The 22635-nt window shown below is 40.9% G+C and overlaps 1 protein-coding gene across 2 annotated transcripts; it reads left to right on the top strand.

Annotated features, from left to right (window-relative positions):
* The first annotated feature begins 4128 nt into the window (after positions 1-4128).
* LAMP5 (lysosomal associated membrane protein family member 5) lies at positions 4129-20689 on the top strand. Of its 2 annotated transcripts, XM_025399629.1 has the most exons (6): positions 4129-4814; positions 5374-5546; positions 5923-6054; positions 6179-6284; positions 7951-8139; positions 19805-20689. In XM_025399629.1, exons 1-6 carry the CDS (start codon positions 4751-4753, stop codon positions 19981-19983), a joined length of 843 nt encoding a protein of 280 aa, XP_025255414.1. In that variant the 5' UTR covers positions 4129-4750; the 3' UTR covers positions 19984-20689. The 2 variants fall into 2 exon arrangements, with proteins under 2 accessions (XP_025255414.1, XP_025255416.1); XM_025399631.1 differs by lacking the exon at positions 5923-6054 and having other exon boundaries at positions 4249-4814.
* Positions 20690-22635: the final 1946 nt, after the last annotated feature.

A 22635-nucleotide genomic window follows, 5' to 3' on the forward strand; every position in this document is an offset into this window, starting at 1 on the left:
GTCTAACCTTAGGCCTATTGTGACAGATGTCATTTCTTGGAGAACAGACTTATTAAAGATTTTTTAAAATCCTCAAATGAGTTTTAATTCAACCTTACAGAAAGGTCCCCTGCCCACAAGTTAACAAGGTTTTCCTCACTGCTGAGATAGCAGAGTGAATTGTGTATCACTGACCCAAAATGTAAGACTGACCAAAACAGTTAACTAATCACAGATTCAAAAGACAAAACTGATTTATTTGCTACTGAAATTTTGAGGAATGATTACCTGGCCCCTCACCATTTACTTATTCAGGGTTTACTATAAGGATGCTCTTCTCTATATTCCCCTATGCTGAAGGCAATTCTTCTAAATGAACTCATAAATGATTTTTTTTTTTCAGGACTTAGTGTGAACATAGCCAATAAAAAGGCCATCATTCTGGTGGTTTATTTCCTCTACTGGTTACCCTTATTGCAGAAATAACCATTGTTTCATTAGAGTAGATGCAGGAGACACCAAAGAAGTACTAGGATGAGGGAAATTATACCAAGGTCATGCAGACTGAGTGCATTGGAGCCTAAACTCAATTTTCCTATACTTTCCAAAGATTCTAGAGCTTAGCAATGTATGCGCAAAATATTCTGGTGCATACATTGCTCAGGCAGACACTTATTTTTGTACTCTTTGCTCTGGATCTAAACCCTTGTGGGATAGAAACTGAAAAATAATTCTTGTGCATACATTTATTTTTCAGTTTCTATCCCACAAGGGTTTAGATCCTAGAAAGGGTTGCAAAGGTCTTCGAAGGCAATGATTAAATGAAATAATTGTTCTGTGACAAACTGAACACAAGAAAAGGTTTTGGTGAGTAGAAAGTCTGGCTTAACAGCTGTGTGCATCTTGCTTGTTTAAATTATTTCTGCTTCTGTTATTCGGGTGTGCTTCCATTGTCTGCGTGTGGGTTGCAGAGGGATGGCTTGATGTCTGTGGGGACAACAGAGCAAGGAGTACATTTTTACACTTTAATGTAAAGTGGACTGAAATGCCAATAAACCAAATTTCAGCTGCAACAAAGCCCAGCCTTTTCCTTTTGACGCTCATGAATATGCCTTTCTTATTAGGATTGTTCATTAATTTTCGTAATTTTGTTGCTTGATTCTACAAAAACAAGTCAATTGCTTGCACAACCAAGTATAAAAAGATGCCTCTAACAACTTGAAAAGTTTAATTTTATTTAGAATAAATTTTACATATACCATTCTTTTACATATGCCATATGTGGGTAAATTATCAAATAAGGAAATAAAATAGGGGTTCTATAGTACATAAGGCATTGTGAATTTAGGGCCTAATTTGCTTTTTATTGCAAATGGATAAATATGGACAGATGAAGAGTTACATCTTTGCATTGATTCCCTATTCAATAGACATTTCTTCTATCTGCATCCTTCCTTCCACCCTACATCAGTTTGTCAACTTCTTTCAAGACTCACCTTCTCCAAGAGGCCTTTTTTGGTCAATTTCAACCACTCTCCCACCTGGGATGCCTGTCTTACTTTTTTTCCCCCTAAACATTTATGCAGACACTGTGCCAGGCTAACTGGCATCTTTATGTAAATTATTATTTTTTCTCATCTAAATTGAAAGTTCTATGCAGGGGCCTCTTCTTGCATTTTTATAAAGCAGCAACCACTCAATGGCATGAGATTCATAAAGGCTAATTCAGTAAGTATCTATATGAATGGAAAAACAGCCTTTGAAGGACCTAAAGGATCTAGAGGAGATCCCAAATCCAGTGTATTTAGGTCACATCACACCGTAACAATTTCTATTGACCACCAACAGCAATAATAAAATTTGACACAGTCATCACCTATGCAGGTGTGCATATTTTTGTCAATTTATCCTACCATCTTTTAGACTTGAGAAATGAAAAATAGAACAAATTCTGGGAAACATTGTTAATATATTAAAATGCAATTTAATGGTAAATTTTGCTCCTTGATCACCTCTTTGCTTATTTTAGAGAACCAAAGACTTTTTTCAGAATGATTAGAAAGATATTTAATTAATGTAAGTGAAAGTTGTAGGTATAATGACCCAACTCCTATTGCAATGTATCATAGTGGATAAGATGATAAATTAATGGGCATTTGTTAGCCATGTTTAAGATTAAACATTAAAAAGTCATTGAACTGATTGTGCTTTGAAAATAATCCTCCCCCAAAAAAGGGTTAAAATTGCTTCCTTTCTTTTTTCAACTCATTTGAGTACTCTAGGGTACACTCTCCAGTGTCAACAAAGAGATCACTTATATCAGGTGTAATTTTCAAAGGAACAACCATCTGATCTGTAAATCAACTACAACATTTTAAGATCAATGACCAATGCTACTACTCATTTAATCTTTTATCATTAAGGCAGATGATAATTAATTCAGTTGATCTTTTAGCAACTTATGTAATGAAGATATCTGCAATAACATGTCATAAGAGAAATTGTCATAATCTCTTATAGGTATCTCTCCTACTTGTGTAATGATAAATATCTTTTGGTTTTCAAAACATCAAGCATAGCGGAAGTAGTACATATTCGGTTAATGTTGATGGATCTATTTGTAATTTGTTTAGAGTGCTTTTATATTCATTGGCCCATTTGGTCTAACTAGCCATCCCCTGAGTTATTTTACCAATTTTACAGGTGAGAAAAAATAAAATCTTTAGAAGATCACAAGAGTAATAAGTAGTGAATCCTGAACTGAAATCTACTAATTTCTGTCCTCATAAAATACTGGAGAGAGAGAGAGAGAGAGAGAAAGAGAGAGAGAGAGATAAGAAATACTTCATTACATGTCTCATTGTTTTCCAGTTTTCCATTACTGCAGGAAAATAAGTGATCAATAATAATTGCCAACATGAAAAAATGTAACACATACAAATGTTATATCTTCCACTTTCAACTGGTAAGAATTAACCTTATATCAATCTTCTGTATAAAATCATTTCTGTTAAGTTCTCCTGTAAAATTTGTACCAATTCTTCTATATATAATCATCTTTGTAAAGCTCTTGAGAAATGTTTGGATGAAACACTGAAATATAAACATGAAAGTCAAAATGTCAAAATATAGTATCAATTTTAATATTACTTTATAATTTGAATTGCTAGTGATCTAATGATTGATATAGGAATATGTTTGAAAGCCAAAGCATTATATAGATACTTTGTGGCAGATATGTCAGAATGTGATTATATTTAAAAGAGCATTCTATAAATTTCAAGAATGTGAATTAATGATAGAGATTTCAGGTTTCCGATTATTATTTGATATTGAATAAAGATTTTTATGGAAATCAAAATATGGAGTAAAAATATTATGTAAGGAGAAATGAAGATAATCTTTACAGAGTTAAAGCATGTGATTTTTGTATTTTAATTCTAACTGACCATGTGACATTTGGGAAGGTCATTTAGTTTAGTTGAGCCTCAGTTTTGGGGTATGTAAAACCACAGTAACTTGTATCTTTCCTTGCCTACCTTCTAAGATTGGAGAGAATCAAATTAGATAATGCAGGTTAAATACTTTGCAATTTTCCCTTTGATATGACATTGTTTTATAACATTATATTACTGATACAACATTTATTTGCATCATGAAATATCTTCTAAGGAATAAAATATTTGGACATCACTACAATTGATGAGGACTGCATGTGTATTTTTGAAAGCTGTATTCTGATTTATAGAGCAAAAATAAAAAATAAGCAAGCTACCAAACATGTAAATATAGGAATTAGCCCAGTAATATTTGTTTTTCTGTTCCACTAGAGGCTTTAGAGTAGTATCAGTGTGTGTTTTTCTTACATAACTATGTGACATTATTTAGGGCATAATTCTAAAATTTCTGTCCTAAGAGATAATGGATAACTCTCAAAAACTTCTGATTTGCTTGCATCCCTTATTGGCAGAGTGGTCACGGTATAATGCAAGAGGATAGGTGATCCCAGAGTTCAGAGTCCTCATGCTCCCGGGAGCAAAATTTACAGGAAAATAAGCCCACATGGAGCTACTGCATTGTCTGATGGCTTCGTTTGAGGAGGCGTCAATTTTACTTTAAACCCATGAGCTCATTGAGAGCAAGGGAGAGAAAGGGATGTCTCCAAATTCAGGAAACTGTTGCCATAGCATTTTCTCTTCTCTATTCCTACATAGCCCTCCTCCCTCAAAGCAGCAACAATTTTTGCTCCACCGTTTTCTTCCAGGAACCAGATGCATTTTCAGAAGACTAACTCCAGTGGTATGGTATCTACACCATGTAATAACTGTACCTGATAAGGAGATTTAAGAAGTCTGAGGGTGGTGTTAAGTTTCTCAGAACAGACGCATATTTGCGGATGCAATTGCAGAACAGGAAACAGAACCAGGGAGAATTTTAGGTACCCCCAAATCTCATTGGCCCTCCGCACAAGCCAAGCCACAGCCACTCCTGCCACACAATCGGATTGCTTTCAGCACTCGCAGCCGTGGACAGCTCCCTCGCCGCGCGGTCCTTTCCTCTGCAGTGAGCTGATTTGCTCTGCCAGCAGCTGTCGGTGCCGCACTCCACACGGAGTCCTAGCCAGCGCTCACAGAATACGCGCTCCCTCCCTCCTCCTTCTCTGTCCCCCGCCCCTCGCTCACCCCGGCCCACTCCAGCGGCGACTTTGAGGGATTCCCTCTCGGGCGGCCTCTGCAGTAGCACAGCTGGCCTCATTCGCTGCACTGCGAGTATGGATCTCCAAGGAAGAGCGGTCCCCAGCGTCGACAGACTTCGAGTTCTCCTGATGTTGTTCCGTGAGTAGCGATTTGGCGACGGGGAGAGAGGACGGGATGCACTCTTTGCAGAAAACAGAGCCGGCAAAGTAAAGCCAATTAGCTTAAGATAAAAAAAATATGGCCCTTAATGTTTTGCTGTTTTTTTTTTTTTTTCTTTCTTTTTTCTTTTAGGGGAGGAGGCAGGGCCTCCCCCGCCGGTGGCAGGGAATTCCCGTGAGAGCCATACACCTGTGTGGCATATTGCAGACAGAGCCTAGACAGGCTAGCTTCGTGAAGTCAGAGCATTGGCAAGAAATACTTAGTTTAAAATCCCAAGATGTAGAAAACGATCAGCTATATTACAAACAAAGTCATGATTTTTAAATTAGTTTTAAAATCGTATTTTCATTATTAATTAACAGGGAAGGAATGAAGCTTGTTAGACCCGGGCTAGAGAAACGGCTCGTAGAGCGCGCAGCTGCTGGTAGAGAACTTTGTCACTCCAAAGCCTGCAGACCACTGTTTCCCCACCCTAGCGCCCGAGGCGCGTGGGCTCTCTGAGTCCTGAACTGATGGAATTGTTTTGTTTGTTCCGCAGATACAATGGCTCAAATCATGGCAGAACAAGAAGTGGAAAATCTCTCAGGCCTTTCCACTAACCCTGAAAAAGATATATTTGTGGTGCGGGAAAATGGGACGACGTGTCTCATTGCAGAGTTTGCAGCCAAATTTATTGTACCTTATGATGTGTGGGCCAGCAATTACGTAGATGTAAGGAATCTTTTCCCCCTCAGCTTCCTCCTAGGGCTCCAGGGCGAAGGGCACCCTTCCTCAAGGCCCTTCGGAAATCTGGGTTGCCCGCCTTCTTCCCCACACCCCTGCAGGCTGCTCCCGAATGCTGCATGGGGATTCCAGCTTGTAATGCCTTCTGCTCCCCTGCCTGCTTTGAAAGTAAACCCCCTTCTCTCCGCTTCCCTATCGGCCGGGGCTGCACGTAGAGCATCTAACTGCATGTTCCCGGAACCTGGGATGCGCGCGCGCAAAGGAGCGCCCAAGCGTGCAACCCAGAGTTTGGACGCGCCGCCCTTTACAGCCCCCGCCCCAGGGCTGGGCGAGCTGAGGGGGCGCGGGGCGTCTGTGTTCCCAGCTGATCACAGAACAGGCTGATATCGCACTGACCCGGGGAGCTGAGGTGAAGGGCCGCTGTGGCCACAGCGAGTCGGAGCTGCAAGTGTTCTGGGTGGATCGCGCCTACGCACTCAAAATGCTCTTTGTAAAGGTAACTCCGAGCCCAGCGGGCAGAGGGGACGCAGGCTGCGCGTGGGTGTGGGAAGTGGCGGGCCCCGGGTTTAAGAACCCAGACGCTGCGGGGGCGATTGAAGCGCGCCTCCCTGGGTCAACAGGAAAGCCACAACACGTCCAAGGGACCTGAGGCGACTTGGAGGCTGAGCAAAGTGCAGTTTGTCTATGACTCCTCCGAGAAGACCCACTTCAAAGACGCAGTCAGTGGTGAGTAGAGGCCGGCATGGCTGGGGAAGGAGCCTGGGAACTCGCAGAGCAGACTTGGAGAGAGAATTCCTCAGGGTTTTGGAAACCGTTCCAGGCTTTGCGCTCCCAGGCCAAGTCTTTCTCGGCTTGCTCTTTAGGGCGGAAGAGGCGGGAGTGCCCATGAGTCTTCTGGGTCTCAGGCCTTGTAGATCCGCCAGGAACCACAGGCATGGGTACCCAAACGTCACCCGTGGCCTGATCCTAGATGAGAAGTCCCTTGAAGATCTGCCGTTCCCTGGTGCTTCAAAACGACCTCTTATGATTTGGCCTTTGAAGGACCACGGAGAAGGGCAAAGCTGCATTTTAATTTTCTTCCGCACCCTGGTTTTGTTTCTTATGCGCTAAAACTGCAAGGGGGCAGTGCGACTTTCCTTTTCGGTCAGGATGTGACGGCCTTCAGTGTCTTTTTGCGCATGGCAGCGTGGCTCGCACGGGATATTCAGTCATCGACTGCAGCCACCTGAGAGTGGACTCTGCACCATGTATAATTTACTAGCGTTTCTGGCCCATCCCTCTGACAACTCACCCAGATCCTCCTCGGCAAAAGGAGCGTTCATCCCCCAAATAACAATATTCCTATCTGCAGAAACCATCAAAGACCACATTTAAATTTATTTTATTCTTTATAAGTTGTCTGTTTCATTCTTAATGAGGCCTTTCATCACCCAGGCACCTGAGTTGGGAAAGGATTTTTAATGAATACACAAAAATGCATGTGTCATCTTTCCCTTTTCACCCCTTTTTGTCATCACAGTAAAAGGAGGATTTTTTCTTTTTCATCAAAGTTTACATGCAGGATGTCCCCCAGTTAAATTCGACCAAAAAGGAAAAAGGAAAACTCAAATTTAGGTCAGAAAAGGAGCAATGGGACGCAGGCCTTCAGAGGGGATGTATGTGTGTAAGGACAAGCATCCAGTGGACCAGCAATCTGTCCGGCTTTGTCAGGCCCATGTGAAATGTAGAAAACCAAGTCACTGTTCCTTCTGTGTCTTTGGAATCTCCATCATTAGGGATTTTTTTTTTTCTTTTTTGAAATGGGTTCTCACTCTGTCCCCATGGTGGAGTGCAGTGGCACCATCATAGATCACCGCAGCCTGGAGTGAGTTACTGGGTTCAAGAGATTCTCCCACCCCAGTTTCCCCAGATACAGGCCTGCATCACCATGCCAGACTCATTTTGTAATGTGTGTGTGTGTGTTCTTGTATGTATTTGCAGAGATGGGGTCTCACTATGTTGCTCAGGCTGGTCTAGAAATCTTGGGCTCAAACGATCCTCCCACCTTGACCTCCGAAAGTTCTGGCATTACAGGCAGGACCCACCATGCCCGGCCTAGGTTTTATTCAGTAACAAGGGTTGCGTTTTTAGGTATCACTCTCCTCTTCAAAACAGGAATTCCGAATTAATATTGAAAGAGCCCTGGCTCTCAAGAGAACAGGTGTGTTTGTCTTTCATCACCACTTGATGCCATTTGTAGAGCCCTTAGCCCTACAAGGGAACAGAGAGGACAGGAGGGGTGTGGGGTCTGAAACTGAGAGGCAACAACCACCTCTCTGGCACATTAGGTTAGGAACAATGAGAGTTCTGCCAGCAAGCGGGGCCTAACTATTGCTTTGGGATCTTGCTGTAGCTGGGAAGCACACAGCCAACTCGCACCACCTCTCTGCCTTGGTCACCCCCGCTGGGAAGTCCTATGAGTGTCAAGCACAACAAACCATTTCACTAGCCTCTAGTGATCCACAGAAGATGGTCACCATGATCCTGTCTGCGGTCCACATCCAACCTTTTGACATTATCTCAGATTTTGTCTTCAGTGAAGGTAAGCTGGTAGGGGATGGAGGGGAAGAAGACCTAGTTTATTTCAGGAAGGATGGGAGAGGGACCTACCAGGGCCCCAGGATGTTACCACTTGGATTTCCTCTAGGTTGAAATGACACTGTCTGTCTCTTTAATAATTTTCAAAGACTAAAAAAACAATAAGCTGAATGTATGAACTTTTCTCAGTAGTTCTTTCTTTCTCCCTCCCAACCTCCTCCCTGTCTTCCTTCACTTTAGTCCTTTCTTCTCTATCTCCCTTTGTTTCCTCCTTCTTCTTTTCTTTACCTTCTTCCCTTCCTTCTTATATTTCATCTTTCCCTCTCTCCCCATCTTCTTTCCTTTGTCAAAAGATGAACCTTTATAGGGAGAAAGATTTAAAAAGTCACTTTGGAAAAAAACTGTAATTTTGATGCAAACTTCCCAAGGAGAAAGCAGCTAAAATCTTCAAGAAGTTAGTTAATCTAGAGAGCTACAGATGGGGGAAGGGCCTTTGCATTTCTGGGCTTCAGTTTCTTCTTGTCCTCTTGGATACTTCTAGCTGAAGCTTCTGCTGCTGTGAGTCCAAGTTTCTGCACATCCAGAATGCAGTGGGGGCGGGTGTGTATGCATAGGTCTTAGACCCACGAAGTCTTTCCACCAAGCACCTTCAGGAGGAGGATGTCCTTAAGCTCCAAGGAGGGAAGGGTTCCTGAAGGCTGAGCCATTTAACCCCAGCTGCTTCTGCTGAGAGTGTGGAACAAGGCTGTCTCTCAGTGTGTGCAGCCCCTGAAAGGGGACCCAGCTGTGCTGTGGCAGGTTCAGGTCAACCACATTCTTTCATTCTCAGCACCCCCGCAGAGGTAGGGCACAAGGGGAGTCAAAATTTCTGCAATTTGCTCAAGTCCGGCAACAATTTACATTAGGCAAGTGTGGGATAAGTGGATTCATGTCATTTATTCTCTCTCCCTCACAAAGGAGGTTATTACATTTTATATTCTGTTTATTCTACATGGATAAAAAAATCAGAAAAAATTTTGATTGCTTTGTTTGTGCCTTTCTTTGGGTTGGAGACCCCCAGGTGAATACAACAATTCCAATGTTCAGGATATTAGAGAATCTCCACCTTTTTCATCTATGGTCATTTTCCAAGGTATCTGGCTTTCATAAAATGCAGCTTCCACTCAACCTATTACTGAACAGAATGCACCACCCTCCACCTTGATTATTGAGAAGGCATTTAAGAAGTCCTAAGTTAAATTGTCTTCAAGAAAAGGGCCCATTTCTTATTCATTTTTATATTATTAGCACCTAATATACAGTGCTTGGCATATTGCAGATATCCAGTTAACTCTGACTGAGTTTATATTTTGACAGTGTGGATTTAATTAGTAGAGACTTCCAAATGCTGCCATATCATGCAAATCAGAATGTCATATATTTAGTAAAGCAGTGTCACACTTACCTGTTCAGGTGTAAGGATAGGTTGTCCCATGTTAATGTATTTTCTACAAAGTTGGAGCTACTAAACTGTGTCAAGACCTTAACAGGTTTTTAAAATCCTTTTGTTTATGGAAGTATTTATAAAATGTAATAGTGTCTTTCTTAAACTGAAAATATTAAGCACAATCAAATATAATTTGACTTATTATGATTATTGATGACAAGGAATTTATTATGAAAATAATTGGACTATGTAATGTCACTTCCTAGTGCCCAGGACCCTGCCATAAATGTTTTTGAGTTTATATGGGTACTCTTAATAGTTTATTATGACTTTCTAGTTTTTGCTGATTAGCTGTTACTAGGCATTTCTTTACTTCTTGTTACCACTGGTGCTATAATTGCTGCTTCTCCTAGCTCCTTACCATTCTGTGTTATCTCTAAGTCATTGCTTAGAATGAGAAATTCTTCAAGTGAGAAAATGCTTCTTCACTGCAGGCTGAGACTTTAGCTCAAAAGCCCGATGGAACCAAACAGGCTCTGGCCTGAGAAATCAAACCTCATAGATTTTTAGAACTGTTTATAAAGTAAGAATAAATAAGCACTGAATAAGGAGCAGAGCCACTTTCCTAAAACTCCGTACAATTCATTGCATGGAGTAAACGGTATCTTTTCTTTTAAAACCAATTCTGATCCACTTCAAGGTCCTAGATAGGGAAGGCTGCTGGATAGATAGAGAGTTTATAACCACATATAACTTCCTAAATGCGAATAGAGAAGTCACAAGCAAATGACACTTGTCTCACTCCAGGCTTTTCTGGCTAATAATTAGGATGTTCTCTTGTGTATGGTGTCCCCGGGCTTACCCCTTGACATTCCTGGGAGGTGGCAAGCCTCATTCAGAATCACACACTGGATCAGTGTGCCTTTGTGTGACTGCATTTTTTTTGTTCCTGGCTCCTCCTGTCTGTGCCTCTCAGCACCTGCCCCGACTGTGTTTTGTAAGGGATCATTATTTTCGATTTGGTGGAATTTTAAAGATTCCTTTTGGTTGCCTTTTCAGGATCTAGCACTAGGCCTTTGTCCCCAGAATAGAAGCTCAGGGGGCTTTTAGTGTGTGTGTGTGTGTGTGTGTGAGTGGAATATGCTTGCATGGGGAGGGAGTATTATGTCATATATCTGCACACCTACTGCAGGGGTGTGTCTGTGTGTTCGTGTGTGTGTATGTGTTTGTGTGTGTGTTTGTGTGTTCACGTGTTTGGACCGTGGCCATTGTCCAGCACAGCATAATGGTTTCCTGCAAAGAGTCTATTCCTTGTGTAAGGGGGTCATACCTGGCAGTCTTCACATCTGTCTACTGAATAGACTTTATAAGAAAATCAAGAAAGGGTCCATAAAGTCAGTATGTGGACACTCACAAGGGCTGAGAGCAGTCCAAATGGAGGTTGACATCTTTATCACACGAGTCCCTTTAGTGCATTGTACTTGGCTACTACACTGATCCCCAAACAAAAGTCTCAGCCCAGCAATCTGCTCATGAACCTTCAGCTGCAACGTGCAATGACTGTGGTGATATTGTTAGCACTCAGAGTTGGGTTCACTTAGGTCTGGGAGTGGGCCCCAAGAAGCTCTGTTGCTAGCAAGGTCTCAGGTGATGCTGCTGGCCCATGGAGCACTATAGAGAGTTTGAAGGATTAAGGGCACAATATGCTCTTTGGAAGACACTTGGACAGGGTTTTATGAGAAGGGAAGCCCCTCACAGCAGGAGACTGTCCAGAGGGAGGCTTATGGGACCGCCATCCAGAAAAAGAAGAGGACAAGGGAATGGCCAAAGCAGAGGGGCTTTGGAGAGGGGTTTATGAGTCTAGGCGACATCTGCTCAGCGGCACAGCAGGGAGTCCATGGGTCCCAGAGCTTCTAGAGGTAGCAGTGCCTTGGGGCCTTATAACTCCAAGGCCCTGTCTTTTCAATGGGTAACAGCTGTTGCGTGAGGTTTCAAGGAGTATGCAAAGCAAGCAGGCTCTAAACAGCTGCAAATTTTCTTGTTTAAGCTATTTTAAAAATAATTGGATGTGTAAAAATGTGGGAGTTTGGTGCCAACAGGCTTTTAAGCTAAAGTCTCAGCCTGCAATGAAGAAATACACCACCTACAGGTCAATACACAGAGGCCATCTTTGGCTCATTTATTTACCAAATACACTTTGTACAGCAACTATCACCCCTGCAATAGACGCTATCACCCCTGCAATAGAAGCTATCACCCCTGCAATCTGAGGCACTCTGTTTCTCTTTTGGGGTTGATTACCTTGTTCTTCCACAATGAATTCTTGAGGGTCTCATCAAAGGCCCGCAATTCCCTTGGAGACCCCCATGTGATTTCTGGCTGAGATGGGATGGGGGATGTGTCGTTGGGAGGGAACAAACCAGCCTGAGTATTCTAATAACTTGAGTAAAAAGAAACTTTTATGTATTATGTCAGAAAAAAACATAATAGAATAGGAAGGCTACCTCTATTTCCCTTTATTCAGGATTCAGGTCTATCAGGCATTTAAAAGACATCACCTATAGGTTGGTCCCTTTTTAATTATCTCTCAAGGGGCGAACAAAACAAACCAAAACAAACAAACAGAACTGCAGAAAGATACTGAGATCCCCATTTACAATGGAGCAGCTGAGACTCAGGGAGGTGAAGTGACTTGGTGAAGGCTTCCCTCCTAGAACCTGTCTTTGAGTATCAGAGCTTTTGTCCTTAGTATCTGAGGGCCACAGCTGCTCCTGCTGAGTAGCTATCATCAGCATGTGAGTGTGAGAGGCATTTACAGAGTTTGTTGGGTACCCCAAATTCATGAGCTTTTTAATATTGTTTCTAGCATCATGATTGGGAAATGCCACTTAATCTGTATTTTACCTGGATCTATGGGAACTTTAGTGTTAGTGGAAATGAACATGGCTTACGTTTCTCTATCCACCAGCCCCCCAGTAGAGCATCCTGTGGCAAGCTGTCATGTCACAAACGCATGAAGGGTTTGCTGATCCAGAAAGTTTTGTAGACCTGTGATTTACCTGGCACTTCCCTGTCAAGACACATGCTACCCTAGACAGTTGGTCCTCAAGGCTTCCTGAGTAAGCAGCCAAAGGGAAATAATCTGTTATGAACACAGCTGAGAATTGTGTTGAGGACTCCAAGATGGAGCCCCAGCCTTCAGCCATGGAGTTAGCCAGTCATAGAATTTCTTGCTTCGGATACTGTCCTCTGGAGACAGCATAGGATATGTCTCAGAATTATCTCACCTGAGGGTGAGGAAACCAGTGTTTACCCACCAAGTGCCATCTATCACTGATGGTCACAGTGGAAGCATGAACTCCCTGGGACTTCTGACCTCCTCTGTAGTCAAAACCCATTGGGATATATGGGACTGGTGAATGCCGAAAGAAGAATGGGCAGTGTCTGTGTCCACTACACCTAGGTACTGGGATATAAGAACTTTTTCTGCCTCGCTGAAACTTTCAGTCTAGTGGGATAGGTTATATACAATGCAAGTGGGATAGGCTGTATACAGTGCAAGTCATGTTCCTGGCATACAGTGGCATCAAACAATACTTGCTCTTATTATTTTTTTTCTTCTCCAATACTTAAATCTTTTTTTTTTTTTTTTTTGAGATGGGAGTCAAGGCTGGCCTTGAACTCCTGGGCATAAGCAATCTTCCCACCTCAGTCTCCCAAATAGCTGGGTGGTGATGCCACTGTGTCTAGCGAATGCTTACATCTCGATGAGGGTATCAGCTTGTCTCCAGTCAAAGGTCTCGACAGCCCACTCACCTTAACAACTTCTCACTATACAAAATACATTTGGCTGATGTGACAGGAGTCCAGAGCCAGCCCAGGGAACATACGGAAAGAGGGTCAAACCCTTTCTCTATCTTGCCTTGCCAAACAACAAGGGAAGCACAGCCCACAAAAAGCTTGCCCTCCTCTTCAAACGGTTTCTGTCCATGGTGCTAGGAGAGCCTATCCCAAAGCTGTTCATTGGGGGTGCAATGAAGCACTCTTGTAGCTTATCTGAGGGAGTCAATATAATTTTAAAATGCTGTCGTGAAATAAAACACTTATCTAGCAACCAGTACCTAAGATAAATTATGATTTTAGTGGGTACGCTTGGGTTAAGGGTTGAGGAGACTTTTGTTGGCAACTGGCAGCCACAGATTATTCATTTATTGTTTGTTTTGTCTTCATCTGGTTCTTTCCAATGATGAGGCTAGTTTTTGTCTCTTCCAGCCGAGGCCACTTACCCTGGGCCCCTGTTGTGTGTACTCTGGAGCCTTGAGTCCACCAAGAGCAGAGGCATGAGGGACCCTAAGTCCTGTGGAGGTGGACAGGGAGTCAGGGGTTCAGGGAGAGCAGAAGCCAGATGGGGTCCGGGCTAAGCCAACAGATGCTCTTCTCCCTGGCAGAAATCAGAGGAGATTTCTGCAGATACAAAACAAGGAAGCTTGTTTTGTAATCTGCGGGTTGCATAATCAGTTTACAGTATAAGATTTTAACCCTGGGGTATATATGGTTTATAGATAGAATTCAGAGGAAAAAATTTCTATCTTTATTTTCACTAACTTCTGATTAATATTTAGCACTTCCTTTGTTTACAAATGAAGGTGACAGACCACAGTAGTACTAGCAGTACCTGTGACTGTCACCAATAGACATCATAGGTATTTTCATCTCACATTAGTTTGTGCAGATCTTGCAAAGTAACATTTATGCTTCTCACCACTTTATAATCGTAACCAACATGTATGTGTTCCAATAAGGAAGTACATATGTTGCTGCACCTGAAATTCTTTTAAAAATATGTGATGACTGAATTTCACTTTCCCTTGTAATTGTGTTTATTTTATTTTTTATGTATTCATAAACATTATTCTGAGAAGGGGTCCTTAGTTTTATTATACTTGCACAAAAAAGATTACAACCTTTTCTTAGTAGGTCATGAGCAGCATTGTTTTAAATGAAACGATAGAATAGAGCAGAAATTATTAGATGCATAAAGCAAGGATAACTATTGTTTGTCAAACTTCTGCTTTAGGTCTCTGTGTGTACATATGCTCTAAGCTGCCATGTAAAATATTGTTTTTTTTTTTCCATGGGTCATAGGTAGAGATTAAAAGCACTGTCTTAAGCCTGAAAGAGAAAAGCATGTCCTGCTTTTATGGGTTCATAATCCCTCATTTAAAACCCAGATCGAACTAAAAAAACAAAAACAAAAAACAAACAAAAAACCTTGGCGCTAGATGGTTTTCAGAATTCAGAATATTTTAGACTTTAGGAAGACTATGCAGTGCACAGTTTATAGATTACATAAGACCACGGAAGAGTCAGGGCAGCCCCATGCAATCAAACATACTAATATCTCTGTTTCCTGTGGTGTAACATGTGAAACGTCATACTAAGTAGGATGACTGAAAACAGCAAGCAGCCTCACACTAGGCTAAGTCAGGTTTTGCTGCCAAACAAGTGATTACAAAGTACTTTTTGTTTTCAGAGCTTTGCAGATTTTGAAACAGTGGCTAAGAGAGTGGGCTCAGGAATTCCTTTTTATTTGACCACTTACTGGATAGGGGTTGGTAAGTGCGGGATTTAGTATTAGCTATGATACTTTTTGACATCTTTGTAGTTGGTATCCTCTATATATTGCCCTTTTCTGTGGTGTGATTAATTCTATTTTTTTCCTAACGCAACAAAAGATAATCATCTGAGAAATAAATCATGATAGCATTCTAAGCATATTTTTTCTTTCCCTTTCTTTTACCATACTGTATCAACTTTTCTCTATTTTTCTTAAAGAACGGGATATGAGACATTCTTTTTACTATCCATTTAGAAACAATACATTTGGTACTTGAGCTCCAAAGGCTCCTGTACTTAAAAGAAGTACATAGAAGACTTAAATGTGTAAGACTTCTATTTTTATAGTGAACAATGATAGAAAAGCTACTCTGTGCCAGGCACTGTGCTTGGCCTTCTGTAGTATGACATTTGACACTCACAGCAACCCTGTAAAGTAGGTGTCATCTCGATTTTACAGGAAACTGAAGCTTAGTAGATTAAGAGACTCGCCCAGGGTTGGACAGTGGAAGATCTGGGATCTGAACCCACTATCATCTCTCTCCCTCACAATGTTCCATTACATCTACTCCCTCTTGATGTGATAATCTGGATCTATGGAACCACTAAAAGTTCATGTATATCTCTATTTCTACAACTATATCTATCTGTATATCTATTTATTCATTGTTATGGTACAAACCAAGAGAAAAGAGAAAACATGACTTTACAAATTGGTCAAGGTCATTTGGTGCCCCATTCCCGGATTCTTCCCAATCCAACTCCAACCTCCCTTCCTCCTGAAGCTTTCTTAACTCACCACCCTCCCTGTCCTGAATACCTGTAGTTGGGGCCACACAGAACACCACCTGTCCATGTTCTCCAGTGGTTTTGCTACGTAAGCTCTTGCTCCCAGACACAACTCTTTCTCCATTGCCTCTCCCATTCTGCCTAGGGAGATAGATGTTGTATTTGGGGCTCCTGGCTGATTGTGTGCCTGGGTAACTAGAGTGTAAGCAGGGAGAAGTGAGCTAAAACCATGGTCTGACAGTCTGGGTAACTATGAAATTGCTCTGCAGGGGAGAGAGTTAAGAAGAGAAGAGACACAGGATAGGGCCACAAGAGCAACCTTGTAAAGATGCCTGGGGTCTGCTCAAGTAGCAGCCTGGAATGGTGCACAGAAGAGAGTCTGAAGGTCCTGAGGTCTTTGCTATTTTTTGTGAGATAATTTATTTTTTTATTTTTACCATTCAAAACAGACTTAGCCTTATTACTAAATATTTTGAAATCAGTGTATTTCTTCTTAATATTTTAAAAATTATTTGCTTCTATTCAATGTATTGTATTAAGTAAGAAAAAATTGCATGAGGTTGCCACTAGCACCTGCAAACAAATCAAACCCTGCAATCTGTGTTAACATTACATGGGCAACAGGGTGTTATCATGAGGAAAATAAATAACCTTTGTTGTTAACAAAATTCCTACCCCACATGATCCCATTTCTATTCATTGTTCTCTTCAAAGAGGCAATATGGTATCATATTGGAGAAGAAGACCGCAGTGCTGGCATCATGAAGTTCTAGGTCTGCCACTCTTTCTGATACACTGTGTCATCTCAGGTCTTGTCCCTGAGATGTGTCAGGGACAAGACACAATGGATGTGTCAGTCCAGTCTGAACCTCAAAGTGTTGGGACTCATTAGAATGGAATCAAATAGTGGGGGAAAAAGTTCCCTGCAAATTCTTTTCCAACCTTTTGGTTATAATAAGAAGAAAGGCTCAGTTTAGTCCTAATAAGTCCTTAACATTTCTTTACCATTTGCCAAACTATCTTTTAAAAAAGCTATTTCTAGAAGAATGTCTTTTTCTATTATATATATGTATATTGTATAGATACATATACATATATGTATTTTTATACACATATACACATATAAAAAGTTGTATTTAGGTACAATTGTTGTATGCATTTAAGCATGTAATTTAATAAATATTGACTTATGAATACACCTGTGAAGCCATCACCACAATCAAGAAATCAACATATTCATCAACCTGGAAAGCTTCCTTGTGCCCCTTTGTAATAAGTATCCAGCTCGTTGAATTTTCAGATGCTGGATGAACCTCTGCAACCAGCATGCAGATCAGGAAACCGAACTGACAAACTCTCCTTTCTGCTCCACCTTGGGATTCTGCAGCCTTTTAATGCCAGTAGTTTAGGTCTGTTAAGTGCTGCCCCAACTATAGTGTTAAGTTGTTCGAGTTCAGATCAGACTTCATTTACCCCTGTGCAAACCACTTATCATCGTTATGACTTGATTACCTTATGTGTAAAATGAGTATAATAATATTGTGTACCTCAGAGGGTTAACCAGATAATCTTTGTGCTTAGAACTGACTGTTAATTTAGGGACTAGGAATGTCAAGTATACAGTTTTCAAAAGCTGTATATGTGAAAGTAAGTCTCCACTAATTATTATTAGAGAGAAAAGCTCATCCCTTTTCCTTTCTGCTGATCTCAGGCAAGGTGAGAGAAGGGACTATGTCAATAGAGATTCTGGAGGAGACTGGCATACAGTAGGTACTTACTAAATGTTTACTTGGTCATCTGGACTTTAAAAACTTGGACTTTATGAAGAGACATGTAAAGCTTGTTTATTTTTCACTTGTGGCTCCTGATTTTGGTTAAAAGGACACCAGTTACCCACAAGAAGCAAATGAGCCTGTTCTGGTTTCTAGGAATGCAATTCTGGTTAGCCTGACAAACTGACCACTAGAACGTCTCCCAAGAATAGTTTTTTGTTGTTGGTGGTTCTGTGTAAAAAAATGGAGACTCAGCACTACAAAGCTATCTTGAATTTTAGGAGGGTGAAAAATAAATCAATGCTGAGGTGCTGCTAACATTTGTGTTCTTGATCTAGATGTTGGTTACATGAGATGTTCGTTTGTAAAAATTCATCAAGCTCTACACTTACTTAAAAATTATAGTATAATTTACATATATTACACGCACCCCTATGTTTATCCCAGCATTATTCACGATAGCAAAGTTATGGAATCAACCTAAGTGTCCATCAACGGATGAACACTTAAACAGATAAAGAAAATGTGGTGTGTATACACAATTGAATACTATTCAGCCATTGAAAAGAGCGAGATCGTGTCATTTGCAACAATGTGGATGGCACTGGAACATTGCATTAAGTGAAATAAGTCAAACACAGAAAGACAAATATTGCATGTATTCACATGTGGGAGCTCAATAGATTGACCTCAGGGAGGTAGAGAGATACCAGAGACTGGGAAGGATATGGGTGTGTGTGTGTGTGTGTGTGTGTGTGTTTTGGGGAGAATGGACTAAAGAGAGGTCGGTAATTGAGTACAAACATAGAGTTAGATAGGCATAAGTTCTAATATTCAATAGCAGAGTAGGGTGACTATAATTAACAACCATGTGTTGTACATTTCAAAATAGCCAGAAGTGAGGACTTGAAACATTCTCCACACATAGAAATGATAAATTCTGGAGGTGATGAATATCCTAAATTCCCTGACTTGATCGTTACAGTGTATGCATGTAACAAAATATCACATGTATCCCATAAAAATGTATGATTAGTGTGTATAAATAAAAAATAACACAGTAATAAACAAATCTAAAATGTATGGTTTAATACTTTTGTACCTATATTTGCAACCATGTGAACATCACCTAGATCAAGATCTACAATATTTCCATCACAGGTGAGAGTTCCCTTGTGTTCCTTTCCCCAGATATAAGCACATTCTGACTTCTATCACCACAAAGTTAGTTTTACCTGTTCTTGAACTTCATATAAATGGAATCATACAGTATGTATACACTCTTTTGTGTTTGGCAATTTTCTGTCAACATAATATTTCTGAGATGTACCCATTTTGTTATGTGTAGCCATAGTTCATTCCTTTTTATTAGTGACTAGTGTTCCATTATATGAATATATGCCACAATTTATCCATTCCATTTTGATGGACATTTTGGTTGTTTCCAGTTTTAGGCTATTATGAATAAAGCTGCTACGAACATTTATGTTCGAGTCTTTTTGTGTTCTTTATGTTTTCATTTTCCTTGGGTAAATACCTAGGAATGAGATGCTGCATATGTTTGTCTTTATTAGAAATTATCGAACGGTTTTGCAGGGTGGTCACGACATTTTTCAACAGGGGTGTTACGAGTTCCAGTCATTCCACATCATCACCAACACTTGGTATTTTCAGTCTTTTTGAAACTTATATAATTTTATACAATGTATTATGTGTACATATTACTTTAATAAAAAGTTAAAAATGAATCAACAATAAAAATGATGATGATTGTGTCTAATGGTGAAACTCTGAACCTTTAAATAAATTACCTGGATGGTTTGTTGACATCTGCCAGGAATCCAATAATTAAATGTTGTCCTATTTAATTGATGCATTTTTATTATACATTATGTGGAAAGATTAAGTGTTAACCTTGGGGTTGGTTAGGGAAAACTGTTTCTGAAAAATAGTCCCAAAGCTTCCTTGAGAAATCTTTTTACTTCCATTTCCCTTTTTGTTTTGTAGAACTTATGATTCAGAATATTTAGACCAGAGCTCACTGCTTTTCTTCTTTCCCATTTCAGAGCATAAATGCCCAGTGGATGAGCGGGAGCAACTAGAAGAAACCTTGCCCCTGATTTTGGGGCTCATCTTGGGCCTCGTCATTGTGGTAACACTCGCAATTTACCACGTCCACCACAAAATGACTGCCAACCAGGTGCAGATCCCTCGGGACAGATCCCAGTATAAGCACATGGGCTAGGGACCGTTAGGCAGGCACCCCCTAGTCCTGCTCCCCTAACTGGATCAGGTAGAACAACAAAAGCACTTTCCCACCTCGTACACAAGATACACCAACATAGCTACAATCAAACAGGCCTGGGTATCCGAGGCTTGCTTGGCTTGTGTCCGTGCTTGAACCCAGGGATGGGGAAGACTCTTTTGGATTTGTAGGGTGAAATGGCAATTATTCTTTCCATGCTGGGGAGGAGGGAAGGAGTGGCTCACACAGCTTTCATGCTCATGGTGGCTTGGCTTTGACTCTCCAAAGAGCAATAAATGCCACTTGGAGCTGTATCTGGCCCCAAAGTTTAGGGATTGAAAACATGGTTCTTTGAGGAGGAAACCCCTTTAGGTTCAGAAGAATAGGGGTTGCTTTGCTCCCTCGGACACAGCTGGCTTATCCTATACAGTTGTCAATGCACACAAAATACAACCTCATGCTCCCTGCAGCAAGACCCCTGAAAGTGATTCATGCTTCTGGCTGGCATTCTGCATGTTTAGTGATTGTCTTGGGAATGTTTCACTGCTACCCGCATCCAGTGACTTTGCAGCACAAGAACACGGTTAATGTAACTATGCAGAGTTGTTTGGACTTCTTAATGTGCCAGGTCCAAGTTAGGGGACCTGAAGAATCAATCTGTGAGAGTTTGTTTTTCAAAATGAATTAAAACACACTATTCTCTGGCCTTCGGCTGCTTTCTTGAAACACGAAAACAAAGCTAAAATGGTTTCTTTGGCATCCAGATGAGAAAGAGGAAAAGATGAAGATGGATTTTGCATGTTTGCAAGAGGAAAAGTAAAGAGAGGGCAGGGAAACAATGAGGGGGAAGTTGGCTTCTCTAGGTGAAAAAAACATGGATTTTTGTTTTGGCAAATATAAATAGTTTTAATAATGGCCCTTTTGACCAGTTGATCTAATATTGCTTCTGATGCTTCTTGGTCTTGAGTTTGGCATTTCACTTTGGATTAAAAAGGTGGACTGGACGTAGTAGCCTAAGTTGAGTTCTATTTGAAGGAAAATTCCTAGAGAAATGCACATAGTTTGAATTTCATTCACTTTCTAAATAGTCATTTTTTTCCCAGAATGTCTGAGTGGGAGTAGGGAAAAATCTTTTCTTTGGTTTTAGAGTAGGATTCTCTCCCTCCACATATACAGTCTCCACCATATGAGAGGCAGCTCCTAAACTCCTCTCCCTAAGTCTTCAAACTGCTCACAATAGGGTATCCTCAGAAGTTCATTATCCCAGCAATCTCACCAAGTATCATCCAGTTGCTGTCGTATTACCCATTTGTCTGCTGTTCTATTAACCACAATCTTCTTGTCTTCATGATCTCTCTTCAGTGTCTGCCTGTTACCAGTGAGGGAAAATCTCCAATTCCTCCTAAAGTTTCCATGTTGCACAAGGAAAAAAATACCTTTGGTGAAAACTCTAAAGATGGTTAACTCCATTCTTATACTCATCTGTGGTCTGTGATCTTCTCACCCACATTCCCCAAACTTGACAAACCTTTTCCATTTTAGCATCCCAGTATTTTCTTTAAATGTTATATTCCTTATTTGGACCTGTCTGAATATTTAGGGGAGAAATGGACATTTAGATTTATTTAGGACTTCACAGTGAGTTACCATTCCCGTCTGCAACCTTTTTGAAAAAGAAATCTTAAACCTTTCTGAGTCATATGTCTGAAAACCCCCTTGTGTATGTTTTTCTTTAAACTTGCTTTCACAAAACATAAGGCTTATTATTAGTTTTGGAATTGTCATGTAATTACATCATTGTTATGTAAATATACATAACACCTACTATTGTTTTGAGCACCTATTGAGTACAGGCTCAGTAGTGCTATAAAGTAATAAACTTGGCCTTAGTTTCTCTAAGGAAGGACTGACAAGAGAACAAACAACATACAACAATTATGTCATTTTCAAAAATGTCAGAGTGCCCTGGCTCTTTAGAAAGCATTGGCTCATGACCACATCCCTGTGTCTCAGCTACTTCAATCTTTCCGGAATCCAAATAACAGTGATTTTTCCACAAGTAATGTGCAGGATGTGTGGAAAGCCATTATTACGATTACTGTTATGACTATCAATATTATTTACTATGCCATTTTTATCTAGCTATTTTAAAATTATATCTCAAACTCAGCCTAGTTGACTTTGAACCACGCCTTACTTCTCTCAGCCATGTCTTCATCTTTATCGTTAACTAAACACGATAAAGGGGAGCCTCATAACATACAGAAAGAGCAGTGGTCTCCGGACACATCTGTGCCTGGCATTCTCCCAACTCAGGGTATCCAGGGAGACTGACTCCACCCTGGGCCTCAGCTCTGGGCCCTCTCCATACCCATTGTCATTGCCATTGTCCTAACATTTTGCAGCTGCTCCTGGGCCAGGAATAGGCTGAGGCAATGACCCATTTGTCTACATTGCTTCTCAAGCTTCAGAGACAGGGAAGAAAACAAATAGATGAACCACAGACACTCAATTACCCCTTGAACTGTCATTTTTCTTTTTTACTGGGATTTTAAACACAAACGCCTGTGGGCACAAGAGGATGTTGGGCCTGGTTGCTGGGTATGCCTGCCTGGAAAAGCCAGGCCAGATGAACCATATGTGGATTTCTCT

The sequence above is a fragment of the Theropithecus gelada genome, chromosome 10 (assembly GCF_003255815.1).
Source record: "Theropithecus gelada isolate Dixy chromosome 10, Tgel_1.0, whole genome shotgun sequence".
NCBI lineage: Eukaryota > Metazoa > Chordata > Mammalia > Primates > Cercopithecidae > Theropithecus > Theropithecus gelada.